At 43.4% G+C, this 24617-nt stretch overlaps 1 protein-coding gene across 5 annotated transcripts; it reads left to right on the forward strand.

The window, feature by feature from the left end:
• The first annotated feature begins 3108 nt into the window (after positions 1 to 3108).
• On the forward strand, positions 3109 to 24617 carry ZNF19 (zinc finger protein 19). 5 transcript variants are annotated; one of them, XM_036926913.2, is made up of 5 exons: positions 14315 to 14732; positions 16407 to 16470; positions 19197 to 19323; positions 19861 to 19974; positions 22423 to 24617. In XM_036926913.2, the coding sequence occupies exons 2-5, from the start codon at positions 16438 to 16440 to the stop codon at positions 23505 to 23507; spliced, it is 1359 nt and encodes a 452-aa protein (XP_036782808.2). In that variant the 5' UTR covers positions 14315 to 14732; positions 16407 to 16437; the 3' UTR covers positions 23508 to 24617. The 5 variants fall into 5 exon arrangements, with proteins under 5 accessions (XP_057348831.1, XP_036782808.2, XP_036782812.2 ...); XM_057492848.1 differs by lacking the exons at positions 14315 to 14732; positions 16407 to 16470 and adding an exon at positions 3109 to 3195; XM_036926917.2 differs by lacking the exon at positions 19197 to 19323.

Genomic DNA, 24617 nt, shown 5'->3' on the forward strand with positions numbered 1-24617 from the left:
ACCATTTAATACTTGTGCAATGACATTTATTTTAATTCAAAAAGTAGTCATATATTTCCAGTAAGAACTGGGGAAGAAGTAATCAAAATGATGTGAAGAAAAAATAAAAAGGCCATCACTCAGAGATAAACACTGAATTTTTAATTTATATCCATTGAGTAGGTTTATAGATATGTATAAGTACACACATATGATTATTACACAATTGAAAGTTTTATAATTATTTTTTCTTGACCTGTTTTTGAATATTTTTTCATGTGAAATGATTTCTAATGGCTGCCTTATTTTTTCTCTTGTACCAAATTTTTGGATATTTAAGTTTGAATCTTTTTCATATTAGAAACAACTGTAATGAATGCTTATGAACAGAAATCCTTGGGCACATCTCAGATAAATTCCTCAAGTTGGAATTTTTAAAACTGCTTAAACAAATTTAAACAATACTACATGTATGTGGTGAGAAAAAGAATTACCTGAGACTGTACAGTAAAAAGCAGATCTCCCTCCATTTGGACCCTCAAGACCATTCTCCAGAGGTAATTCCCACTCCTATGTAGAAAACTATTAGTAGTTTTCTACATGGGAGCAAATCATACACAACTGAACTTGGCATTTTATACATAACAGTATAGATAGAATATTCTTAAGTAGGTGTTTGTCCTGAGGAAAAGATGTAACAATTTACACTCCTGCCAACAGATATGAGGAGGGTATGGTTCTCCAAACTTCCTCCAGTATAAAGAATTATCATTTCTCTTGTTTCCAATTTGATCGAGAATTACATTTTATCATTTTCATTTGTTACCTTTATATACTAGCGAGTAAGCAGCATTTCATGTGTTTATTGGTCATTTCTAGGTGCATTGCCCATTAATGATATTTTCCCCTAGGGTGTTCAGCTTTTCCTTACTAGTTTTGTAAGGATTTCAGATATTATCTATTTTTTTGCATATATTATAGTGATGCCAGGGTTCTTGTTTGTGGAGTTGAAGAATGAACTTAGCAAACACTCAAGGTCCGAGAGCCAGAGAGAGACTTTTATTTAGAGAGTAAGTGAGAAGACAGAGCTCCTGGCTCATGCCACGAGGGGACAAGAGAGCCGGTAGTTGTGTGTTGTTTAGGGGTTTTATAGGCAGTTGAGGATTTTTGGGACGGTGATAAAAGGCTTAGGGGTGTAGACTTGAATATTTAGAATTAACTTAACACAAGGAACTTCTGCTTTTTCCCCAAGATATTGGCTTCTTGGTCTGGGAGCATATCAAACAAGACCGCCTGCCCAGCCCCCCGAGGTGGGCTGAGGTATTGTCTGTTTGCTAAAGAGTAAGTTAAGAATCTAACTTCTTAACTTCCTGGGTATTAAACTACAATCTTACCTTTAAGGTGGAATCCTTCCTGCCTTTTACTTTGTTGTTTATGGCAGGGCTTGGTTGCCATTATTAATTGCGCAGATTGCAAATCACCTCATCAGGTCTGAAGGAGGAAAGACAGCACATAGACCTGGGCTTTTTAGCATGCTAAAGTGAATCTTACACATGATTACAAAGGATTAGCATAATAAAAACATGGGCTACTTTCCTTTATCTCAGGAATAGTAACTGATCTCACTGAAGAATGAGTCAAGAGCTTAATGCTTAACACAGAGTTTGGGTAGGGGGTTTCCTTGCATGTAGTTACATTGCTCTGACTGTAAATATCCTGCCTTGCTTTTTCTGGAGGCTCTTACCCTACGCTGAGTGTACCCACGGTCCCTGTCTCAATAGGTTTGGTTTCCTAATTTGCATTTGAGTTTTCCTTAATCTTTTAAGCCAGAAGTTTAAAAGTGCTTTGTCATTCTAAGAGTTTTCTCTTTGCTTCTTTATCTTTTGGCTTGTGACCTCGCCATGAGGCTGGAACTGCTCTTAAAAGATGTCTCTGCACCCTGGGATAGAGACTTACCTTAATTTCTTTTACTTTTTGTTTGGTTTTGTTTTTCACACTGAAAATTTTAGTGCATATGTAATTTATTTCCATGCGTAATAGGAAATAAAGAATCTAATTACACATTTTCTCCTTTAAATAGTTAACTAGTTGTTCCAGTGACATTCGTCAAATAATCCATCCCTTTTCCTGACTGATTTGGAATGCCATCTTATGACATACTTGATAATATAGTCTATCCTGGGTTTTACATCCTTTTTTATTGTTCTAGTGACCTGTTCTTGTACTAGCCTGCTTTATTTGTTATATAGTTAGCATTGTTTAGTATTGCAAATTTTTCTTTCCGATTTTCCCTTTTTATTTAAATTTTCATTTTTTGCTCTTTTGACTATTTATTCTTCCATATTAACTTTGGAATCACTTTATCAGAATCCTAAATGAATTCTGTTCAGTTTGCTTGAAAGTGATATTGGTTACCTGTTAATGAGTATGGCTTTGGGAATCTGGCAGACTAGGCTGGAAATCCACATTTGACCACTGATTCTTTGTGCAAACGTAATAAAGTTTCTTAATCTCTTAGCTTCTGTATACTCATCTGTTTAGGGAGAGAGGAAAAAACTAAAAACTTGAATCTCATTTAAAGGAATGTCGTGAGCATTAAATGAGAAGGTGTGTATAAAGAATTTAGCATAGTGCTGAGAACATACAAGCTTTTAATAAAAGGAAATTATTGATTTTGTAGGTTAGTTGGGAGGCAAGTTGACACTTTCAAAAAATTTAATTTTGATTGTTTCCATCCAGAATCATGTTTTGCCTTTTCATTTATGTTCCTCAGCAATATTTTATAATTTTCTTTATATGAATTTGGGATTTATTCCTGGGTGTTTTTTGTTTATGTGTATTTTTGCCCTTCATTGTTTTACCCAAGAGAGATAGCACTACCTAGTGGTTATGAATACAGATCTTGTGGGCTAAGATAATTATTTAAAATTTGTAAGCCTCATTTCCTTGTTTTGGTATAATGAGGACAATCATATTACATGTCTCCTAGTACTACAATGACTGTAAGGTGCTGAGCTGAGCTCTGGCACATTGCAAGCCTTCAGTGAATGTCAGCTATTGTTATCAGCAGCTATAATGCGGGTTTGCAGGCTTAAGCGAAAGTTATTGACTGGGCTGGTCTCACTCTTGGTTCTCTTTGCTTCTTCCCTCAGCTCCTGCCCTTCCTGAGAGGGAGCCCAGGTGGTGGCAGCCGTGCCCGTGAAAGCCTGGCACCAGGTGAGCTGTGGGTCCCTCAGGTCAGCCCTCGAGAGATCTGATTTGAAGGAAATGGAGGTGAGAGGGACGATTCTGGCAGAAGTCTTAGAGCCGAAGCAGCAGGAAGGCCCCTGCTTATCCCCCAGTGGGACTGGACGCCGGGGGAGAGAGAGCTGGTAGTGAGGCGGTGGGCAGCCAGAAGCCTGGCGAGCGGCGGCTGGAGAGAGTGTCCTGGAAGCAGAGGCCCAGCCTCTGCTCTCTGAGGCTCTCGGCTGAGCTGGAGGGTCCCTGGGTTCAGTAGCTGCCTCCAGAGCGGGATCCATGAGAATGCAGGGCCCAGGCTGGTGGTGCAGGGATCCGGTATTCGGTGGGAGTGATGGAGATCATCAGGGTTCTTGCAGAGTGGGGACAGAGGGACTGCAGGAGGAAGATGAGAGAAAGGGGGCCTATACCACTTGTCCTCCAAAAAGAGAGTGGAAGTTGGGGGCTCAGGAGCAATGAGGGGAAGAATTGGCCCAGAAAGAGCACATAAATGTCTTTCACAGGAGTCAGTACTTCTGGCTGAGGGAAGCAGCATGCTGCAGCGTGAAACCTGGTACTAGGTGGCAGGAAATTTAATTTCAGATTAGATTTCCTGCCAGCCTCAGTGGCATTGTGGCCTTTAGCCAGTCACTTAAGCTTGTGCCTCAGCTGAATTCATCTGTCAGATGGCAGCAATACCATTCATTCCCAGGTTAGGGAGGAGGGTTTTGCCAAGTGCCTTTCAGCTCTGCAATCTGGTGGTTGTGAGTGCTGCTTGGTGGGCTATCTTCCCAGGGCTTCTCTGTCTCTCATCTCTGCCTTGGCAACCCTGTCCCAAGTACTAACCGCCATGGTCCACTGTCTGCACTCCCTTCCCTTAATGTGCCTGGAAGCCTGATCTTGACACCTCAGATACACAATTCATTGTCTTCCTTGCACCTCCCACTCCCCCCTACACTTCCTGTCAATTGCTGGTGTCCCCATGTCACCATCCTGGTCACTGTGTTTAGATTTCCAAGTCATTATTGACTCTTCACTCTCCCAAGCCATCTTGTCCATTCAGTCCAAGTCCTCTTGTTCTCGTCTCAGCACCCATTTGTCCCTTCTTTGCAAAGCTCTCCTTCTGATTTTATCATCCCTCTCCTGGAATGTTGTCGGCAGAGCCCCCCAGCTATTTCCTTTATCTCTTTCCTTTATCTTGGGCCTTCCTGTCATCTGGCATTTGTTGCCTATGAAGTTCAGGCTCAGGTTCTTGGGTTTAAGTGTGTTGTATGGTGGTCAATCCAAGTGCTTTCACTCAGAGTTGAGGTCAGGGTGGCATTTTATAAAGATCTTTCTGTGCACTGGACAGAAGGTGGACTTGGAGGATGGGCCTGGAGTTAGGACTGCTGAAGTGGTTAAAGGACCATTGCTGAGGACTTAAGTTATGTGGTGACTAATGATGGTGAGGAGGAGTCAGATCCCAAAAGTATTTCAGAGATAAAATTGGCAGGATTTGATTACTGATTGCTTGGCAGAACTAAGCAGTGACTAGGGGGATGGTGAAGAATGAGTCTTAGATTTCCAGCATAGGCTGAAAGTGGTGCTGAGACAGGGAATCAAAATCAGAACCAACATCAGGTTTATGTGCTTAACATTTGTTTCTCCTTGTACTGAGCAGTTCCTACGAAGTAGAAGAAGCCAGTCAGAGAGGGAGACAAGTTCATAATTGGACATGTCAGGAATGCAACTGGTGAGAAGATCACTAGGGCATCTGAGGCAGCCATGTGAGTGGTGCCAGCAGTGAGGAGGTGGGAGGGTCGTCACTGCACAGGGAGGGCACCAAGGAGACAAGAGGGGCATGATCATGGTGGGCTCTGGGAAGGGAGAGTTGGAGTGGCAGGAGGTTTGCCTGGCAGAGGACAGGTTGTCTAAGAGGTATAAAGGGGGACAACCGAAGAGCTGCCCACAGCAGGTAGAATCAGGAAGCACCTTCTCATAGGACGACTGAGTTGTGGAGGCTGTTCAGGAGGCTGAGTTCTCTCTGCTGGAGGGGCTGGAGCAGCGACAGCAGAGCCCCTTTTGTTTGGTGCAGGGGGTGGGGGGACTGGGTGCACAGCAGGGTCTAAGCAGCAGCAGAGGATCACGGGGGACAGAGGCCCACTTGGACAAACCATGACTGTTCTCAGCCCGTCAGTGAAGTGCAGACAGGCAGCACGTAGGTCCTGGGCTGTCGCCAGTGGAAAGGGCAGTTGGAGGCCGGTCACCTGCTCATGGAGAGTCTGAAGGTGAATGCAACTGCACATGCATTATGTGCAATAATGAAGAGAAGTTGCCACAGGAAGGCGAATTCATGAAAGACTTTCTCTGTTGTGATTTTTCTGAGGTGTGACGTTGCCTTTTGTAATAGCATCTTGCTGGAAGTAGAAGCTGCCCTGAGAGTGGCAGGGGGTTCAGATTTGGTGGTTGCAGGCGTGGTCATTCATCCTTAGCGCTGTGTCCTTTCCCACCCATCACAGGACTCTCCCTCAGACCCTCCTAGCGTCCCCCGTGTCCCACACTGTGGCCCTGAGCCAGCACGTTGGCTGTGGGACAGCAGGAACCTCTTATTTGAGGAGGCCATGACCTTCGAGGACATGGACACGGCTGGGCACTTCACCTGGACAGAGAGGGCTGGCCTTTCCCCCATACAGAGGGCCCCGTACAGGGAGGTGGTGCTGACAGATCATGGTAACTTGACTTCCCTGGGTGAGGCCACTTTGCCGATGGGACTCAGACTCACAGGACAAGGGTAGGGGTGGATGTGACATGAATCTCATAACCTTCCACATATTTAGGGGCAAAAACTTCTAACCCCCAGCTCCAGAGGTTAGCAGGCACGGAGGCAGGAGAAGCCTGAGGTCAGTCTGGGTCTCATGTGGATTCGGTTTTCTCTGGTGAGAGCACTTCCCTTGAGCTCAGTGGGAAGGAAGTGTCTCCTGCTGAAGTTCCCGCCTGCCTTCTTGCCCAGCGGTCTCGGGGAGACGTCCTTCACTCCCTCCCTGCGCTTGCGTGTGTCTCACAGGGTCTCACTAATGAGCTCTCTGAGGCACCTTCTCAGAGGTCACACACGCTCTCACCCCTTGGGCTCCCTCACCCTCCAGGGCCTTATCATGCTGGGCTGCTTTGGGGCTTCCTCCTGTGACACTGCAGACACTGGGCTAGGAAGTGCCGCAGGGACACTGGCACAAGACCCTCCATGCCATTTCCCTGCTCCTCCACAGGATGCCCAGCGTCCACACCTGCCCTGATCTCACTTCTGGAAGGGGGCGATTTGCCTTGGGGCCTGGAGGCAAAGGACTGTCCACCAGCAGAGAGGACCAAAGACATCTCTAAAGGTAAGTGAGGCACGTTTAGAAATGGCAGCCACAGTCCTTTGGTAGATCTATGGTTTGCAAGCTTTTGAGCTTTTACCAAATGCCAAAATGGCACTTTGTTGTTTAAGAAGCTCCAGAGGATACTAGCTATAGAGACAGATGTAAGGAGCTAAACTAAAAAAGAGTATGTTAAGTGCTGTTGTTGGCAAACAGGCAGTGGCTGTGGGAGCCCAGTGGAAGGAGGGGTTGGAGGAACTCCCTTTTAGAAGCACAAGTAACACTCCTTCAGTAGCAGGCCACATGTTCTGAATTCAACAGGTAAGAATGGGCTGAAGATGGGGGAAAAAAGGAAGATAGTTTGGCTGGAGGAAGGGAATAAAAGTTGCAATATAATTTCTGGCAGAACATCTGACTAAGGACTAGTGTCTGGACTATGCAAACAACTCTCAAAACTCCCCAATAAAAACAAACAAACATTCCAGTTAGAAAATGTGCCAAAGGCCCAGACACTTCACCACAGAGAAGACACAGAGGGCAACTAAACATATGAAAAGATGGTTGACATCAAATCCCATTAGGAGAATGCAATTTGAAGCCACAATGAGATAGCCGTACACACTAATCACATATATAACTATGTCATTATAAAGAGTTTCACGGTTTGATGTGCAGAAGAACCAGAAAATGAGCACATTTTAAAATGGATATTTCTGGGGCCCACCTGCAAGCATTCATCCTTCTTTTTAGTAAGCATTCAGGGACATGAAGCTTAGGACTAAAAGCCTCAACAGGGCTTTCTTTTCTCTACTTCTGTGCTGTTATCGTGGTAGTCACTAGCTACATGTGCGTATTAAACTCATAAGTACTTGAAATGGGGCTGGTTAAATTGAAATGTGCTGTAAGTATAAATACCGGATTCGGAAGACTTACTACAAAAAAAAGAAATAAATAATCTCATTAATAATGTTTACGTTGATTTCATGTTGAAATGATGTGTTGGGTTAAATAAAATATATTATTAAAATAAATTTCACCATTTTTTTTTACTTCTTAATGTAGCTACCAGGAAATTAAAATTACATATGTAGCTTGCACTTACGGCTGACATTATATTTCTTTTGAATATCCCTGCTCTTCTATAGAGCATATCCTAAGCTGTTGTACTTAACCAGCCGTGCATAAACATCACTGGTGCGTGTGGAAAGCCAACAAGAAGTTATGGCTGACCTGAAGACTTCTGTCCTGGGGAACTTACCACGTGGGAACAGGAAACGAGAGAACAGGCAAAGCAATGTGCAGCAGGAGCAGTGACCTTGCCCACTGGAGGCCCGGGTCCACAGGTGGCTATATTTGTGAAATATTAACTCCATATGCAGTTTTGTTGGGCCAGGAAGGAAACCCTGTTACATTATGTTGTTATTATGTTGGAGTTAATAACTTTGGAGGCAGACAGAAGGGTGGGGACACCATGGTGTAGGCGTGGAAAGGACTGTGAGGAGTGTCATGGCTACACTGATAAAGTGTAGCGATAAATGAGTCAGCTAACAGAGGAGTCATGACATAAAAACAGCTTTTACAGCGAAGATGACCCTGGACTTTCCCATGAAGTCTGAGTTTCTTTGGGACACACAGCTCCTGGTATAGCAGGCTGCTGAGATGCAGCTCTGTAACGATGGGGCGAGGGCAGGTCTGGAGTGAATGCAGTGGGTCAGAGTCTGGAAACATAGGCATGAGGAGGGTGTCAGGACGACTTCAGTCCATTACAAAATTATGTCTATTATCAGACTTGATGGTCACCTTGTATATGTGGGAATTCTCTACATCAGTGGTTCTCACCTGGGGTCACTTTCATCCCCCAGGGGGGGACATTTGGCAGTATCTGGGGACATTTTGTTTGTGCAGACTGGAAGTACTACTTTATCAGGGGTTGTGCTAAATATGTACACTGCATGGCAGAGCCCCCAACAAAAGGAATTAACTGGCCCCAAATTTCAGTAGTGCTGAGATTGAGAACCTTTGTTTTATATAAAGGACTCTATATATCTGAAATGTCCCCCGAATAAAGACAGAATCTTAAGAAGGACTCCTTAGGGTTAAAGGAGGAGGAGGAATTTAAAATAATTGAAACTAGGAGCATCATGGAGAGAGAAGAGTGAAATTGAAGCTGAGGGTGGGAAGGTTTTCAGGGCAGATGGTGTACAGAAGGCCTTTGAGGGGTAAATGGGGAATGAACACTGTGAGGAAACAGACCCTTGCTTTTGTGAGGTTTAGGAATGAAAGACTAAATAGTAGCTTTAAGGCAATGTTTTGCAAAACAATTTATGTCACAACCAAATATGTACGCTTCTATAAATAACTGAAACTAAACTTTCCGATTCAATGCTTATCTTTCTGATTTCCTGTGACCTCTGGTATTTGCTATTAATTCTCTATTCAGATGTGGTCTGATCAATTTAACTGTTTTCCAAGTTTCTGCACCCAGTTGACTATGTTTATTTTGTGATCTACCAGTGGTTCTCAAGCAATTTTTTAAAAACTAGTCTAGGAAGGATTCTCCTCGAGTGGACCTGCGTATCTAATGTAAGAGAAGTTCAGAGGAGAGGAAGGGAGAGTGTCAACAACAAAGTCGGCCTCCTAAAAGACGGGGTCTTTGCCTGTTCGGTATCGTGAAGCCAGTGTATGAAACCCAGTGAGTGCCAAGCGGTGCAGGTTTTATTCAGTGGCCAGAGAGTGGAGAAGCGGGAGTGGGCTCAAAAATCAACATCTGCATCGTGAGAGTTGGGAAGTTGTATATATAGGGTAAATTTAACAAAGGGATTTGGCATTAAACACAAGGGGAGGTATATTCATGTTTTTTTATGGGGATGAGCAGAGACATTCTGGAATCCAGACACTGCCTTTCTTTAGTCTTCTTACGGTTTCTTCAGGTCCTGGTTGTGGTCATTGTCAACTGTCACGGCCCCTGGTGGGAGGTCATTTAGTATGGAAAGTACATTATAATGAAGTTAGAGGTTCTTCTGAGGACAAGTGAGCTGCCATCCAGATCCCTCCAGTTTCAGCTGAGAAGTCTGGTCCAGAGAGGAGACCGACTGTTGGTATCCGTGTCTTAGTCAAAGACGGGGGAAAGTTCAGCTAGGACACATATGTATTTCACTGGGTAACAAGAGGATGTACCTGATGGAACTGCATCCTAGGGGCAGGAGAAGAGCTGGCATCGTGGTGTGAGAGGGCGAGCCCTAAAGGGAAGGTGGGCGATGGGGCGTACCTGTGTTGGGGTGTACAGCAAGGAGGTTAGGAGCCCCTTCTGGGAAGCCTTGATTTTCACAGCAAGGTTGGGGACTGACTGGGGAAGAAGCAAGGGGCAATGGGGTCTAAGGGAAGCAGCAAGTATTTGGAAGAACTGCTGGGGGGACCCTGATCAATCCAAAGGATGGGGTTGTAGGGCAAAAGGGACAGAGGGAATTTCTTTGTCACCTGTTATTGTCTTCCATACTTTGTGATATTTGCTTCTTGCCCACAGCAAGGGAAGAGGTATTTGAAAATCAATCTCCTCAATGTCTGGTCACTGTGTTTCAGATTATTTACTCTGTTTACTCAAAATTTCAGCAGTAGAGGGGAGGCAGGAAAATTTCAGCTATCTCTGCTTCTGTTTCCCAACCCTTCCCTTCTGAATAAGCCCACTCCTCTAATTCACACACGTGGAGAACTTGATAGATAACCTCCACCCCATATTAAAATAGAACTTATCAGCCATGATGTTATAACATGGATCCAGTTATTTTTGTGCCAAAATAATTTTATTATTGCAGTAGATAAGTTGTATGCCTATGTATACAGAATAACCAATATTATTCATATGTTTATCATATTTGTTTAGTGTCTGCTATGTGCCAGGAATTATTCAAGGCTCCCAGGATACAGCAGGAAAGAAAACAAGGCCCCTGCTCTCATGGAGTTTCACGTGGTTTAAGATCAAGGGCAGCTAATTTGTAAAGAAAAGGGAAAATAAACAAGCAATCAGCACATAGTTTTACTTTGCAAAAGGCATAAAGTGCTGATATATTGTTTTAGCATATAAATGTTTAACAAGACTACAAATTGATAAGGGTCAACACTTGAATATAAAATTAACTCAGTTTTAAAAAAATGATTTAAATAAACTAGTGAAATGTCATCCAATCTTTGGAAATACAAATGCCACCGAGTCTGTTTTGGTAGTCTCACCATAGGTTTTCATTGCCCTCATATGGAAAGGGGTCCCATGCAGTGTCTTGGGTCTCCAGCAAACTGTGCTGTCCCCTTTCTAAGGAGTCAAGCGGATCCTCTTGAGTCCAACTACCACACATAGACTCAACAATTTGTAGGAGTTATAGGGCATACCTTCAACCCTTGAAACCCATTAGGGGTTGCCTCTTGCTCTTAAGTCCTGTGCCGCCTCCTCCAGGAGCATTTTTAAGCATTTAAGTGCTATGAAGGCACAAGTTATTGGGGATGCATAGGTCTGGAAAAGTTTAGGAAGCAATCTTTGCGACAGAAGCTATAGAAATGAGTTCAAAATCTCATTTCCTGTCACACAGCTTCTATTTTCTGCCTCTCATATTTGGCCCTTCCAGTTCAATAGATTTGTATTTCTAGCAGGCTACATGGAGGCTGGAATAGTAATCCCTAAGTCCTACAATTTCAGTGCTCTCTTGTTTCTAGCATAATTCTCAAGTGACACGTGCCTTTTGTTTCTTATGTCAGATGCTGAGATGGACATTGCCAGAGTCCACGTCAAGACGGGGCATTTCTGAAGAAAGATGTGATGATATGTGGGCTGCCAAAGAGTGTTTCTCAGGAAACTGACTTCCTAGATAGACATGAAGTGGAGAAGCACCAGGAAATGCCACAGTGAAAAATATTAAATGAAAGGATGAGAGGATCCACTATGCAAGGAAACCCTTCAGATGTGAGGAGTGTAGGAGATGCTTCAACTTTTTTCTTGCTGTGTTAAAACACCAGAGAATCCACAACTGGGGAGAAACCCTGTCCATGTGAGGAGTGTGGGGAGCCTTTAATAATAATGCAAATTTGATCAGGCATCAGAGAATCCACAGTGGGCACAGACTCCATCTCTGCAAGGAGTGTGGGAATGGTGTCGCCCTAGTTCTGAGTGGTTAGACACCAGAGAATCCACACTGGGGAGAATCCTTATGTGTGCAGTAAGTGTGGAAAAGTTTTCACTGTTAAGTCAGCACAAAGTCAACATCAGAGAATCCACAGTGGGGAGAAATCTTGTGAGTGTATCGTGTAGGAAAACCTTTAGGACTTCCTGCCAGCTATATCATGAGTATGCCCACCCTAGAGAGAATCCTGTGCTGGTCCTTGGTTCTTTTGGCCTTGCGGCATTTTTTTACCCCCCTTTCAGGGTAATTATTGCCTTCCGCCTTTTTTTGGAATGCCACTCTGCCCCCACTCAGCAGTTCATGTGGTTTATGTGGAGCTTTATTCCTCACTGCAGGGGTGGAATTTATGACCTAGTTTGGTCTACCTATGCTGTTCGCACCACCTACCCACAATGATGGGTTCATGTGACCCAAGTTCATCCAATCAGAATGTACGCTTTCACTGTGTAAAACCTACCAGGAAGTGAGATTCTTTTCTGCTGAACTTTAATGTTAGCCTTGATGCATCATGAAGGCTCACTCAGAAGAAAGCCAACCTCGCAGATGACAGACTGAGAAATTGAGAGAAATAAATCTACCTCTGGGCTTTTCAGCGACATGATCAATAAATTCCTTTTTTTCTTTTTTTGCTTAAATAGTTTTGAGTTGGATTTTCTTTCCTTAACTGGTAGCGAGCTACGTCAATGTCTCATATGTTTCAAAGCATTCAAAGTTAACATAAACTTGATTTGGCATCATTCAGTTCATACTATGAAGAAACCTTTCACATGTGTGATGTGTTGGAAACAATATAGCTCTGATTCTGATGGTTCACAGAGGGGCAAACCCTCGAATATGGTGAACGTGAGAAATACACTAAGCTTCCGTTAAGCAGCTCAACATTCACGTATCCCAGATGGGTAGAAATTGCAGCAATTTAAGCACTTGTAATGAAAATTTCAAGTTGTTATAAAAGCAAATCTCTATCAATGAATATTCTGTGGCTAAGATGACTGTATTAAGTAGAAAGCCTTTAAAAGAGGTGTTTATTTCCTCAGTTTCTAGTAGAAATATATGCTGAATTTTATATCATATATCTTACAAGATGTTTCTTTTTAACCTATTTATATAATAAATGTTTTTCCTAATATTGAGTCATATTATGTTCTCATAATCTTAGATATGGTATCATAAATTTCTTTAAAACCTGATTGATAGTATTGTTAACATGTTTAGGATATTGTCATATATATTCATAAGTATGATTGTCCTGTAACTTTTTTCCATCTTTGTCAAGATTTGGGAATTGAGTTATACCTGACTGCTAAAAATAGATGGCTGTTTTTTCTCTGTGCTCTGGAACAGTTTCAAAAGCCTTAAAGTTATCTGTTCGTTGGAAATTTGAAGAAGGTCCAAGTGTCAAGCTGCCTGGGCCAGTTGCTTTTTGTGGGGTAGTGTAGAGGAGAGGAAAAGTTTGACTATTTTATTAATTCCTTCATGGCATTGGTCAGTTACATTTCTTCTTGAACCCATGTTAGTAATTTATAATTTCCTACCAACACTTACAAATTATTAGCCTAGCATTGTACTCAGGTCATTTTTCCTGTTAAAAAATATTTTCAATATATCCCCCTTGTTATTCCTAAACTTTGTTATTCTGCCTAACACAAGGAAAATGGGGAGTGACTGCTGATGGTTACTGGGTTTCTTTTTGAGTGGATGAAAATGTTCTAAAATTGATTTTGTGGTGGTGGTTTCATAATTCTTTGAATATTCCAAAACTGCTTAATTGTGCAGTTTAAATGGGTGAGTTGTAAGGGATATGAACTATATTTTAATAAAGCATGTGTCTGTACATTCAGTATTTCTAAAACCAAATTCTGTAATCCCCTTGCCTGAAACCAGCCTCTCTTCCTGAATTCTTCGATTAACTGAATCTCAGTTAATGACACCTTCATCTGTCAGGCCACCCAAACTTCATAGTTCTCATAGATTGCTCCCTCTCCCTCGTATCTCTATAAAATTTTTAAAAATTCACTTTTCACTTCTTAAATAGTTCTTTAATGTATCCCTTCTTAGTCCTGGTCTTTTGTAATGTGAAGGACAGCTTTTTTAAATTAACAGCCTTTTCGTCAGGGTAATGACACCTGTGGGCACTTCCGAAACCAATTACATTAAAATGCAGTTAGTTTAAAAAATAAATTTGTGATACATTAATGTATGTGCATCTTTACCAATGTGATGGAATGAAATGCAATATCTAAAGGTGAGCCTAATAACAAGGACGATAATTTTAAATTAGTAATGAGAATAGTTCGTATTTTGAGTTTTCTTCATCAATTATAGTGTGCTATGAAAATCTGTGATTTTTATTCGCCAATAAAGTCACAGGTGATACTGATACTGTGTTTCGTGGCCAACACATAATCGAAAGAAATGCCAAACTTCGGTTAAAGATGAGCTAAACCACAATACTCCTTCTCACCTGTTCAAGGTATCTGAGGACCCCAAGTTGAAAAGCCCCCACTGGGGAGTGAAGCCAGAGAACCACTGAGAGGCTCCCTCTGGCATCCTAGAGAGGAAGCTCGTGAGGTTTGGACAACGCGGCCAGCGTAGTGACGCACTTCCGGGCACGCCGCGCATCGCGCCTTTCCCGAAGTGAGTGTTGGAGCTTGGCACCCGGGAGTCTATTCTGAGAGCGCGCCATCCACCCCTAGAGAAGACTATTGCCTTCCACCCTGACGCTGCGGTGGAACGATTCGAAGGCGATCGGCGAGCCAGTCTCACCCTCCCTCACCTCGGTCCGCGGCGGCCACTTTGGGACGTGGAGGCTGTGGATGAAAAGGAGATTCCCTACGTGTCCGACACAGCCACAAGCCTCTGTTCATGGAGCCATAACCTACTTACTGAAAAGCCAAATGCCAGTTGCTGTGCTGGGTTCCCGGGATGCAGCTCGGAATGCGACGGGAGTGGGCCCCGCCCTCCGGGAGCTTCCGGTTTAATGGGAAAATCACATACTATCAAATCTGACCGTTTCAGTCTATCTGCTGATAACCAGGTAGCTGCGGCCTGTTGCTTTTAGGTCAGAGACCAAGTTCTTAAAGTGCACAAGGCCCTGCGTGGCTTGGTTTCTTGCAACAACTCCCTTTGCAGCACGCTCCTCTTGGCTCTGTCACACTAATAGAACATGCTTTTGCACTTGTTACTTTTGTAAAGATTTTCCTTTTGACCTAGTTAATTCTTACTCTTAAGTCTTTCCATCTTGTATAGATTAATGCTGGCACTAATCACAATAGTGGTCTTAAAGTTATTTACAAGACTCTTTTGATTAATGTGTGTGTTTAGACTGAGCTCCAGAATAGAAGGGGTCACACCTTTTTTTCCCCTCTCCACTGTATCTTACAGTTGACCTAACGTCAATTTAATATGCGATAAATGTTGCAGGAAGAAAGCACAAATAAGTGTATAATCGTAAATTGGGGGCGTGGCATACAGGAAAATGAATACAGTGCTCGTGGAGTATATAACATGGGGACCTGACCTCGTCTGTAGGGTATGAGAAGGATGAGCTGCCACTAGATAGGTGAAGAGGGGTCAGGCTGCTGGGGAGTATTGCAGGCAGAGAGTGTTAGTTAAAAAGGCTATAAGGTTGCAGAACAGTGGTTCATATGGAGACATGCTCGTATAGATGTTGGTGAGTGCTGAATTAGCATTGTATAGGAAACTGAATGAAGGCAGGAGTGGCTTAACTAAGAAGGGTGGCACAAGACGAGGCCAAGGGTAAATAACAGCGTGCAGTGAGTTTCTTTAGGGAGATGGTGTCTTTTTGGTGGAAGATGACTGTTCGACAAGAATACAGTGTCTGTAGGAAATGATACAATTAAAGTAATGCCCAGACATTTGGGCATGTTGAGGTAGCCTTTGAGGGTCTTTTGCTAATCAGTTTTGGTTATCAGTGGGCCATAGAGTGGGGTGTTAAACAAAAAAGATGCCTGCCCCAAGGTCCAAGAAAAGGAAGACTTACTGAAATTCTGCATTGTCTTGGTTGCTCTCATCTATTCTTCCATGTTAACCTTAGAATTACTTTATCAGGTTATAAAACAAATCCTGTTGGCATTTTGAGTGGAAGCAATTTAGTGTAGTTACTAAAAGTCTAGCTTTGGAATCTGGCGGATCTGGTTGGCATCCAAGTTCATCCATCCGTCAGTTGAGTGACTGGTAGAGAAATTGCTCTTACAGCCTTGTTTTCTCATATGGGAAAAAAAATGTTTCACAGGAAAAATGAAAAGGTTCATTGTGGGAACTAAGTGGAGAGATGTGTATTTTTCATCCAAAAGCATATTTCTTTCTATTTAACTTTTTTAAGTTTCTGAGCAAAATTTTAGTTTTAAAAATAAAAGCCTAGGTTTCCTTTTGTTATGTTTTTGCTTCAGGTTTTTTGGTGTCTTTTGCTTGTTTTGCTCTTTGTATATTCATATTCCCCTCATACTCATGTCTTACCTAGGACGGCATTGCTTGATGTTGGTGAGTACAGCCTCTGGTGCCCAAGGGCAAGTTATTTACCCTCTGAAAATCTTTTTCCTTAGGATTCAACAAAATATTTATACACAGCTTACCCAGTGGGGCGTTCAGGAAATGATTGCTCTTACTGTTGTTGGCAGGTTTGTCAGTTTAAAGGAGAGCTTTTGACTGGGCTGGTCTCACTCTTGGTTCTCTTTGCTTCTTCCCTCAGCCCCTGCCCTTCCTGAGAGGGAGCCCAGGTGATGGCAGCTGTGCCTGTGAAAGCCTGGCACCAGGTGAGCTGTGGGTCCCTCAGGTCAGCCCTCGAGAGATCTGATTTGAAGGAAATGGGGGTGAGAGGGACGATTCTGGCAGAAGTCTTAGAGCCAAAGCAGCAGGAAGGCCCCTGCTTATCCCCCAGTGGGACTGGACGCCGGGGGAGAGAGAGCTGGCAGTGAGGCAGTGGGCAGCCAGAAGCCTGGCAAGTGGCAGCTGGAGAGAGTGTCCTAGAAGCAGAGGCCCAGCCTCTGCTCTCTGAGGCTCTCGGCTGAGCTGGAGGGTCCCTGGGTTCAGTAGCTGCCTCCAGAGCAGGATCCATGAGAATGCAGGGCCCAGGCTGGTGGTGCAGGGATCCGGTATTCGGTGGGAGTGATGGAGATCATCAGGGTTCTTGCAGAGTGGGAAGAGAGGGACTGCAGGAGGAAGATGAGAGAAAGGGGACATATCATTTATCCTCCTAAAGAAAGAAGTTTGGGGTTCACAATCAGGGAAAATACATCCTTGAGGGCAGTGCTGCCGGCCAAGGTGAGGCAGCAGTTGTGATAGGAACAGTCTGCACTAGGACAGGACACTTGAAGTTAAGGATCCCATTAGGCCTCAGTGGCCTTGTGCTAGTCATTTAAGCTCTGTAGATCTTGACTGACTTCATTTGTTAAATGACATTAAGTACCTTACATTTGTGGGACAGGGAAATGGATTTCTTGAGTTGTGTTTCATTTTTTGAAACTGACGAGTTGCTGGTTGTTGCTTTACTGTTTCCTTCTTCCTGGGACTGACTTATCTGGTAACTTGCCATCCACGAACCATATCCCAAGTACCAATCCTGGATGTCTGACATCTGGCAGGTTCCTCTGCCCAACCATGTCAGCGATGCATTGTCTTCCTTGTAGCTCCCACCCTCTTCTGATCTTCTCTCAGTACTGGTGGGTCACTGTTGTCACTGTGTCACGGCCCTGACCACTCATTTCCTAGATTGCAGAGTAATTATTGACTCTGTACTCCCTTGATGCCACTTCCAGAGAGGCACCAAGTCCTACTCCTTCTGCCTGCTTTCTCTTCCATTTGTCCCATATATATATTACCCCCATTTAGGGTTTGTCATTCATTCTCTGGGATTTTGTTAACAGAGCTTCCTAGCCAGTTTCTCTGTGTATAGTCTTGTGCCTCCCCCTGTCCATCTACTTGTCACCTGATGCAAGTAGTTTCCTGAGCTCAGATTTTATCCTCTAGTCCTGGGTTCTCAGCCTTCAGAGTGCATCAGAAAAACCTGGAGGTCTCATTAATGCATAAATTGCTCTTGCGTAGGGCCTACCAGTCTGCCTTTCCAAGTGTTCTCAGGGGCACACAGCTGCTCTGGGGACCACACTCTGAGAACCACTGTTGGAGTTAGTGGTAACTCGCTAAGTTATTCAGTTGACTGGGTTGGTTGTCATTTTAAAGACACATTGTATGTGCTGGCAGAGGATAGATTCAGTGCAGGACAGCCTGGAATTGGAGCTACGTGTCCCCAGCTGTTGAACTAGCATACTGACTGGTGAGGAAGAGCCAGATTCCAGAAATATTTAGGCAGTAAAATTGGCAGGATTTGATAACCAATTGCATATGTATCAGAAATGAGCAGTACTGAGGTGAGTTAGTCTAAGATGAATCTCAAGTTTCTAATATAGATGACTAAGCTGAAACTGGTACTGTTCACTGTGATAGGGAAACAAAGTTTTCACTCACCGTGCCAATTTGTTTCCATGAATTAGAAGGGGATCATGTTGGCAAGAAGACGAGTATGGTGTTGGCTGGCGGATCAGATGGGTTGGGTTGGCAGTGCCAGGGCTTGTGGAAGGAGACTTGCAGACCCATCGAGGTGATGTGAGGTGGGAGGGTAATAGTCACTGTATGTTCAGGCAGCCAAATCTGATACCAGAGTCTGAGGAGGGAATAGAGGGCCTAACCAGAGGCTGAAGCTTTCTGGGAAAGTAATTTGGGGCCATTAGGGAGGGGAAGGGGTGGCTACTGAAAAAACATGAGGTTTGGTTGGCAGACGCTGTTACCGATTGTCTTGGAGGTATAATGGAAAGCAGCTAAAAGTGCTCCCCAGTGGCAATTTGATGGCAGAAGCAGTTCTCCCGGGAGACCCATCAGGAAGCAGGAGGTGTAGACTTCCCCGGAGGCACTGACCTCCCTCTGCGGGACATTCTGGAGCACAGGAAGCACAGCCCCTTTGGGCCCAGATGGGGCAGGACGAGTGGGCTCCTCAGGGCAAACCATGTCTGTTCAGTTATGTGGGCTTGCGGTTTGGGGCCGAGTGAGCACATGCGGGGAACAGGTGGATTAACTGGGGCAGTGAAGGACATTTCACAGGTCCTGAAATTCCACCTGAGTGGGTATCTGGACAGACTGAAGCAACTTGTCCACTTGTACGTATAACAGTAAAAGACTGAACATATTTACAGCATCAGAGATTTTGCTCTAGGGAGATTAGTGCCAGACTTTGCAGGGTTTTTGAAATGATTTTTATCATGTTTTATAACAGTAAGTTTTATGTCCTAATAGAAGCTCTTTTGGTAGTGAGAGAAGTTCCAGATTTTTGTTTGTAGGAATAGTCACTTAATGGTTTTGACATCCATCTCTGTCACCTTGTCACATTTGCCATCTGTAATAGGACCCCTTTCTCATATTGTTCCTGTGCCCCACACTGTGGCCCTGAGCCAGAAGTTTGACTCTGGGACAGTAGGAACCCTTGTTTTAGGAGGTGGTGATCTTCGAGGATGTGGCTGTGTACTTCACCCGGAGAGAATGGGCTTGCCTTTTACCTGCACAGAGGGCCCTTTACAGATGTGTGATGCTGGAGAATTATGGGAACTTGACATCCCTGGGTAAGACCACTTTCCTCCTGGGACTAAGATCTGTGCTTTCCTGTTTCCCTCTTTCCTTTTCTCTTTATGGCTGGGGATGTGGTGTCTCTGGTATCCTCCATTGCATGGCTCACTTAAGGGCCAAGTGACTTCCTGCAGAGGTTCCTGGGTAGGGAGAAGTCTTGGGTCAGTTTGGTCCCATTGTACAGAATTGCTGTCCCCTGAGAAAAGTATATCCCATCCTCCAAGGGGCTCTGTAAAGTAATGAACAAGTAGTTTCTGAAGTCAGAGCTAAATTTCAGCTTGTTACTAACCTTTCCCCTACCCCCAGATTGTCTAGGAAAGGGTGTGACCCCTTCCCTGTGATTGCACATGTCTTATAGGATTCCACTTACTTACTCTTTTAAGTAGGAAGAGGTCACAAATGTTCAGGTTCTTCTTGATCAAAATCTCCTTGGCTTTCCCCAGTCCAGAGCCCTCTTCTATAGATACAGTTCTGCTGAGGCTCATGGGACACAGAAGACACAGGCAAAGGGTCCCATTTTCTTCCCTTTTCAGGATATCAAGTTCCCAAACCCGCCCTGATCTCACATCTGGAGGGAGGGGATTTGCCTTGGGGCCTGGAGGCACAGGACTGTCCACCTGCAGAGAGAACCAAAGGTGTCTGTAAAGGTAAGTGAGGCACGTTTAGAACTGGCAACCATAGAGCTTTACAGAGCAGTGTGTTTTAAAATGAACAATTTCAATTCCAATTAAGATAACATATTTCTGTGTATCATATTTAATATATCTCATATGCAATTCTCAAATGGGTTCCAGCATTGCCTGCCTGCCTTAGACAGGTGGCCCTTCGTCCTTGGATGGGATGGATTTATTCAGGAGGAGTTTTCAGCACTTGACGTGTGCCAAGCTTTGTTTAGGAGGCTCTGGAGGATATAGGTTATGGAGCCAGATTGAAAGAGCTAAAAAGAAAAAAATACTAAGTGCTGTTGTTGGTAAATAGACGGTGGCTATGGGAGCACAGCAAAAGGAAGGGTTAGAGGAACTCCCTCCTATAAGCCCAAGTAATGCTCCTTCAGTGGCAGGCCATGTGTTCCAAATGTGACAGCTTACAATGGATTTTGTGTGGAGAAAAATGGTAGATTATCTGGCCTGAGGAAGGGAATAGAGGATCCAGTGAATCACTGTGAAGAACTTTGCAGTTAAGTATGCAGAATAATCACCTGGGGAGCTTATTTAAAAATGGATATTTCTGGAGGCCACCTGCAAGTATTCTTGAAGGCATAAAATCCTGTTAAACTGTCATGTATCAGGCCTGAGCTTTTGAGTGTGTGAATTGGGTAGGGGATAGTGGTAATGCAAAAATGAAAGAGAAATGAGTATGTAGAGCTAGAATCAAACAGATAGTACCAGAACACCATAAAAAGAGAGAATTGAGTCAGACAACAGTCCGAAGTCACAACATAGTAGGAGCTTTTTAAAGTCAAATATAATCAGATCTGAGCACTGAGTCTGAGGTTCCTGTAGAATATGTAAGTGGATGGTTAGAACAGGCCATTGAGAAGGCAGGTGTGGAGTCTGAGGTAGATGTCTGGTCTACAAGTAAAAATGAAAGTGTACCAGAGTTTTAGTTGAAATGACCCCCAGAAAGAAAAAAGGAAGGCTGAATCTTAAATATTAAGGGATATTTAATTTTAGTGAGAGAGGGAAGAGAAAGTAGACAGAGGAGGGTCACCAAAAGGGAACAATGAAATGAAGCCCAGGGTAGAAATTTCCAGGTAGATGGTTTGCTGAGAGGGAATAAATGGGGGATGAAAAAGGTGAATCAACACTTTAGCCTCTTATTTTGATAAACTTGGAAGTGGAAGAAAATACAGTAAACAGTAGCAAATGATTCTCAAACTTTTTAATTATGAGCCTGAGTAGGTATTACATTTTGCATCAAAACCCTGTATACGTGTATGTACTCTGAAACTGGAGTACCAGGAAACAAAATTTACCCTGGTTATTGCAGTGTTGTGCATCCTGTTCTCTTCCAGTAAAGACTAGTGTCATTTAAAAAATTGATAGTTATACACTATGTCAGTGTCACAGCAGTTTGAAAAACACTGCTATAAAGAAAAAGTTGGATGTGAAGTGTTGATGGTTAAGCCCAAGAGGATTTGAGGAACTCAAGAAGGAGGCTGAAGGTGTAGGGAGTCTACAGCTGATAGAGCACACTTGAAGGATGAGCTTGATTAACTGGCAGATGAGTCCCAGATAGCCCGAATTAATGCTAAAACAAATTAGTCCGACATTTTGTATAAAATAGATTGACTTAACTTAGGTAAAATGTTATCCAGTCTTTAGGAACACAATGCCATTTTACAGGTGGCTGTCTCCTTTTTGCTGTTAGGAGAAGGCATACTCTGCATTCTTGGTGTATCTGGGTCAGCTGTGTTCTTTCCTTTCCAGATAGGCAGAGAGTCTAGGACAGTAGCATCTGCATATTTGAGGTTCAGACTTTCTTGAGAGTCTGGTGATTAGACAGCAATTGCCAGCATTGTAGGAGGTTCCATCATCGTTGACCTGCAGTTAAGAACCCCTGCAGGTGATGCCTTCTAAGCACCTCTGTAGTTTTCTAGTCTCTTCATTTCTGTCTTGTCACAGTCATGTGCCCTTAATGCTTGTATCCCCCGTCTTTTGGTACATCTCAAGGATATGAAATTTTAAAGAAACAGCAATTCATTCATTTGAATTCCTTTGCATTCTTACTCAGTCTTGCCAGCCCCAATGTCACCACTAGCTCTTAGAGCCTGTGCTTTCTTTGGTATTTCATAGGCCAATAAATACCGTAAGGTCAAAGGATACTTAGAACATACCAGGGAGAAGTTATTCAAATAGAGTCTGGAAAAGCTTAGGAAGCAGTGTGATGCATGGTGTGTACACTGATACCCTGTTCCACCTCAACTGTTCTCTGCTTATGTGATATTTGGCACTTTCACTTGAATAGTCTTGTCTTGCTAGCAGGCTGACCTGGAGGTCAGAATAGTAATCTCTGAAAGCCCTATAATTTTTTACACTTTTTTGTTTCTAGTATAATTCTCAGGTGGCATTTGTGTTTTCTGTTTGCTATGTTAGATGCTGAGATCACATCAACACAGGGAATTTCTGAAGAAAGAGATGTGATGTTGTCACATGGTCTGCAGAAGCTTGTTCCTCAGAGGACCAACTTCCTGGAAACATGTAAACTGGAGAAGCGCCAGGAAATCCCCACAGTGAAAAATATTAGAGGAAAGGTCCCAAGAATCCAATATGATAGCAAACTCTTTAGGTGTGAGGAATGTGGGAAATGCTTCAGCTATTTTTCTTACTATGTTAGACACAGGAGAATCCACACTTGGGAGAAACCCTTTGAGTGTAGACAATGTGGAAAAGCCTTTAATCGCAATTCTTCATTAATTCGGCATCAGAGAATCCACACTGGAGAGAAACCCTATCAGTGTGAGGAGTGTGGGAGAGCCTTTAATGATAATGCAAATCTGATCAGGCATCAGAGAATTCACAGTGGGGATAGACCCTATCTTTGCAAGGAGTGTGGAAATAGTTTCACCAGCAGTTCTGAATTTGTTTTACATCAGAGAATCCACACTGGAGAGAAACCTTATGAGTGTAACGAGTGTGGAAAGGCTTTTGTTGGTAGTTCCCCACTACTTCGACATCAGAAAATCCACACTGGAGGGAAACCCTATGAAAGTAACGAGTGTGGCAAAAGCTTCGGAAGGATCTCCCGTCTTAGCCAACGTCAGCGTATTCATACAGGGGAAAAGCCTTATTCTTGTAACGTATGTGGACAAGCCTTCAATTTTCATACAAAACTAACTCGACACCAGAGAGTCCACAGTGAGGAGAAACCTTTTCACTGTGTAGATTGTGGGAAAGCCTTTAGTGCTCAGGAACAATTTAAAAAGGATCTAAGGACCCATATTCAGGAGACTTCCTATGTATGCGATGAATGTGGGAAAGTCTTCACCAGCAAAAGAACCCTTCTTCAGCATCAAAGACTCCATACTGGAGAGAAACCCTATGAATGTTTCAAGTGTGAAAAAACCTTTAGGATGTCTTCCCAGCTAGTTCATCATGAGCACACCCACCCCGGAGAGAAACCTGTGCTGGATATTTGTCACTTTGGCCTCCCAGAATTTTTTACCCCTTTTTACTGGTAGTACATGAAATGTCCTTTTGGATTCCATCTTCCATTCAGGAATGGAATGTGTGACACAGGCCTGGCTGAGATGCATATTCCCCCCACTAAGCCATAGTTGATGGCTCAGAGTCAGGTTACCCAGGATGATCCAGTTAGTCCCAGGACTTGGCCAGAGTTACTGGAGAAATACTCTTCCTTTTTATGTAGTCTTAAAGCTGAGAGGATTTCCTGGATTCTTAGGGAAGCTGAGGATAAAGTCAACACAGCAAAAGAGAAATCAGACTTGGAGAGCAGCCTTGAAGTCTGCAACCTTGAAGACTCTCTGAACAACTTCATGAAACCGTATGTGAAGGTAGAAATACATCTGGGTTTTTGAATTCCAGTAACGAATAAACTCCACTTTTGTTTCACTCAAGCAAGTTTGAGTCAGGTTTTTAGAACAGAGCCTTATCAGTGTAACAATTATTTTAAGTCTCCAGGGAAAACAAACGTGATGGAGGAGAAATGTTTTGTGAATATGATGTGTGGGAAAATCTTTAGCTATAGTCCTAGCAGTCCCTGTGATTGTAACAAAATTGGGGAGCCCATTGTAGATCAAGCTGCATCAGTACACCACCAATGGATGGAAGTTCTGACAACTTAAGCTCTGAGAAAAATTTCAGTGTTACTATAAAACTATGTCTGCATTGTATCCATTCTCAAGAAACAACTATAAAAACAAAAGCCAGCATTCTTAAAACTCATTTTGTTTGCTCAGGTTTTATTTGGGATGACTGCTGTTCTAGAGCATGCCCACCCTGCCCTTTGATCTGGTTAGTGGGCCAAAGAAGTGCTCCGGTTCTCCTAAGAGGTAGTGCTGAGATGTCTTGAAAAGCTGGCCCTTTTTTTTTTTTTTGGATAATGAATGCAATCTGCACCCTCTTTTCTCCCATGTGCCCTTCTGCTGCCAACCAGTGTAGCAGTCGCTACCTGACTCTGAACTTTACCTGCTCCCTGAAGTCTAGCATCTGGGTGGCTTCACCATCTCTTCCTTACTTGCCAACAGTTGGAGGAGCGGTTTTATCTAGTGCTTGGACTGACCAAAGTAAACTTAGAACTATTGAAGTATAATATACACAGAAAAAATACA

The sequence above is a fragment of the Manis pentadactyla genome, chromosome 15 (genome assembly GCF_030020395.1).
Source record: "Manis pentadactyla isolate mManPen7 chromosome 15, mManPen7.hap1, whole genome shotgun sequence".
Classification (NCBI taxonomy): domain Eukaryota; kingdom Metazoa; phylum Chordata; class Mammalia; order Pholidota; family Manidae; genus Manis; species Manis pentadactyla.

What these genes read in the sequence shown, in the direction of transcription:
- ZNF19 (XM_036926913.2), top strand. Translation starts at nt 16,438, where the DNA reads ATGGCAGCTGTGCCTGTGAAAGCCTGGCACCAG. An exon ending in CTGTGAAAGCCTGGCACCAG is followed by an intron (nt 16,471 to 19,196) that starts GTGAGCTGTGGG and finishes CCCTTGTTTTAG; the next exon opens with GAGGTGGTGATCTTCGAGGA. An exon ending in TGGGAACTTGACATCCCTGG is followed by an intron (nt 19,324 to 19,860) that starts GTAAGACCACTT and finishes TTCCCTTTTCAG; the next exon opens with GATATCAAGTTCCCAAACCC.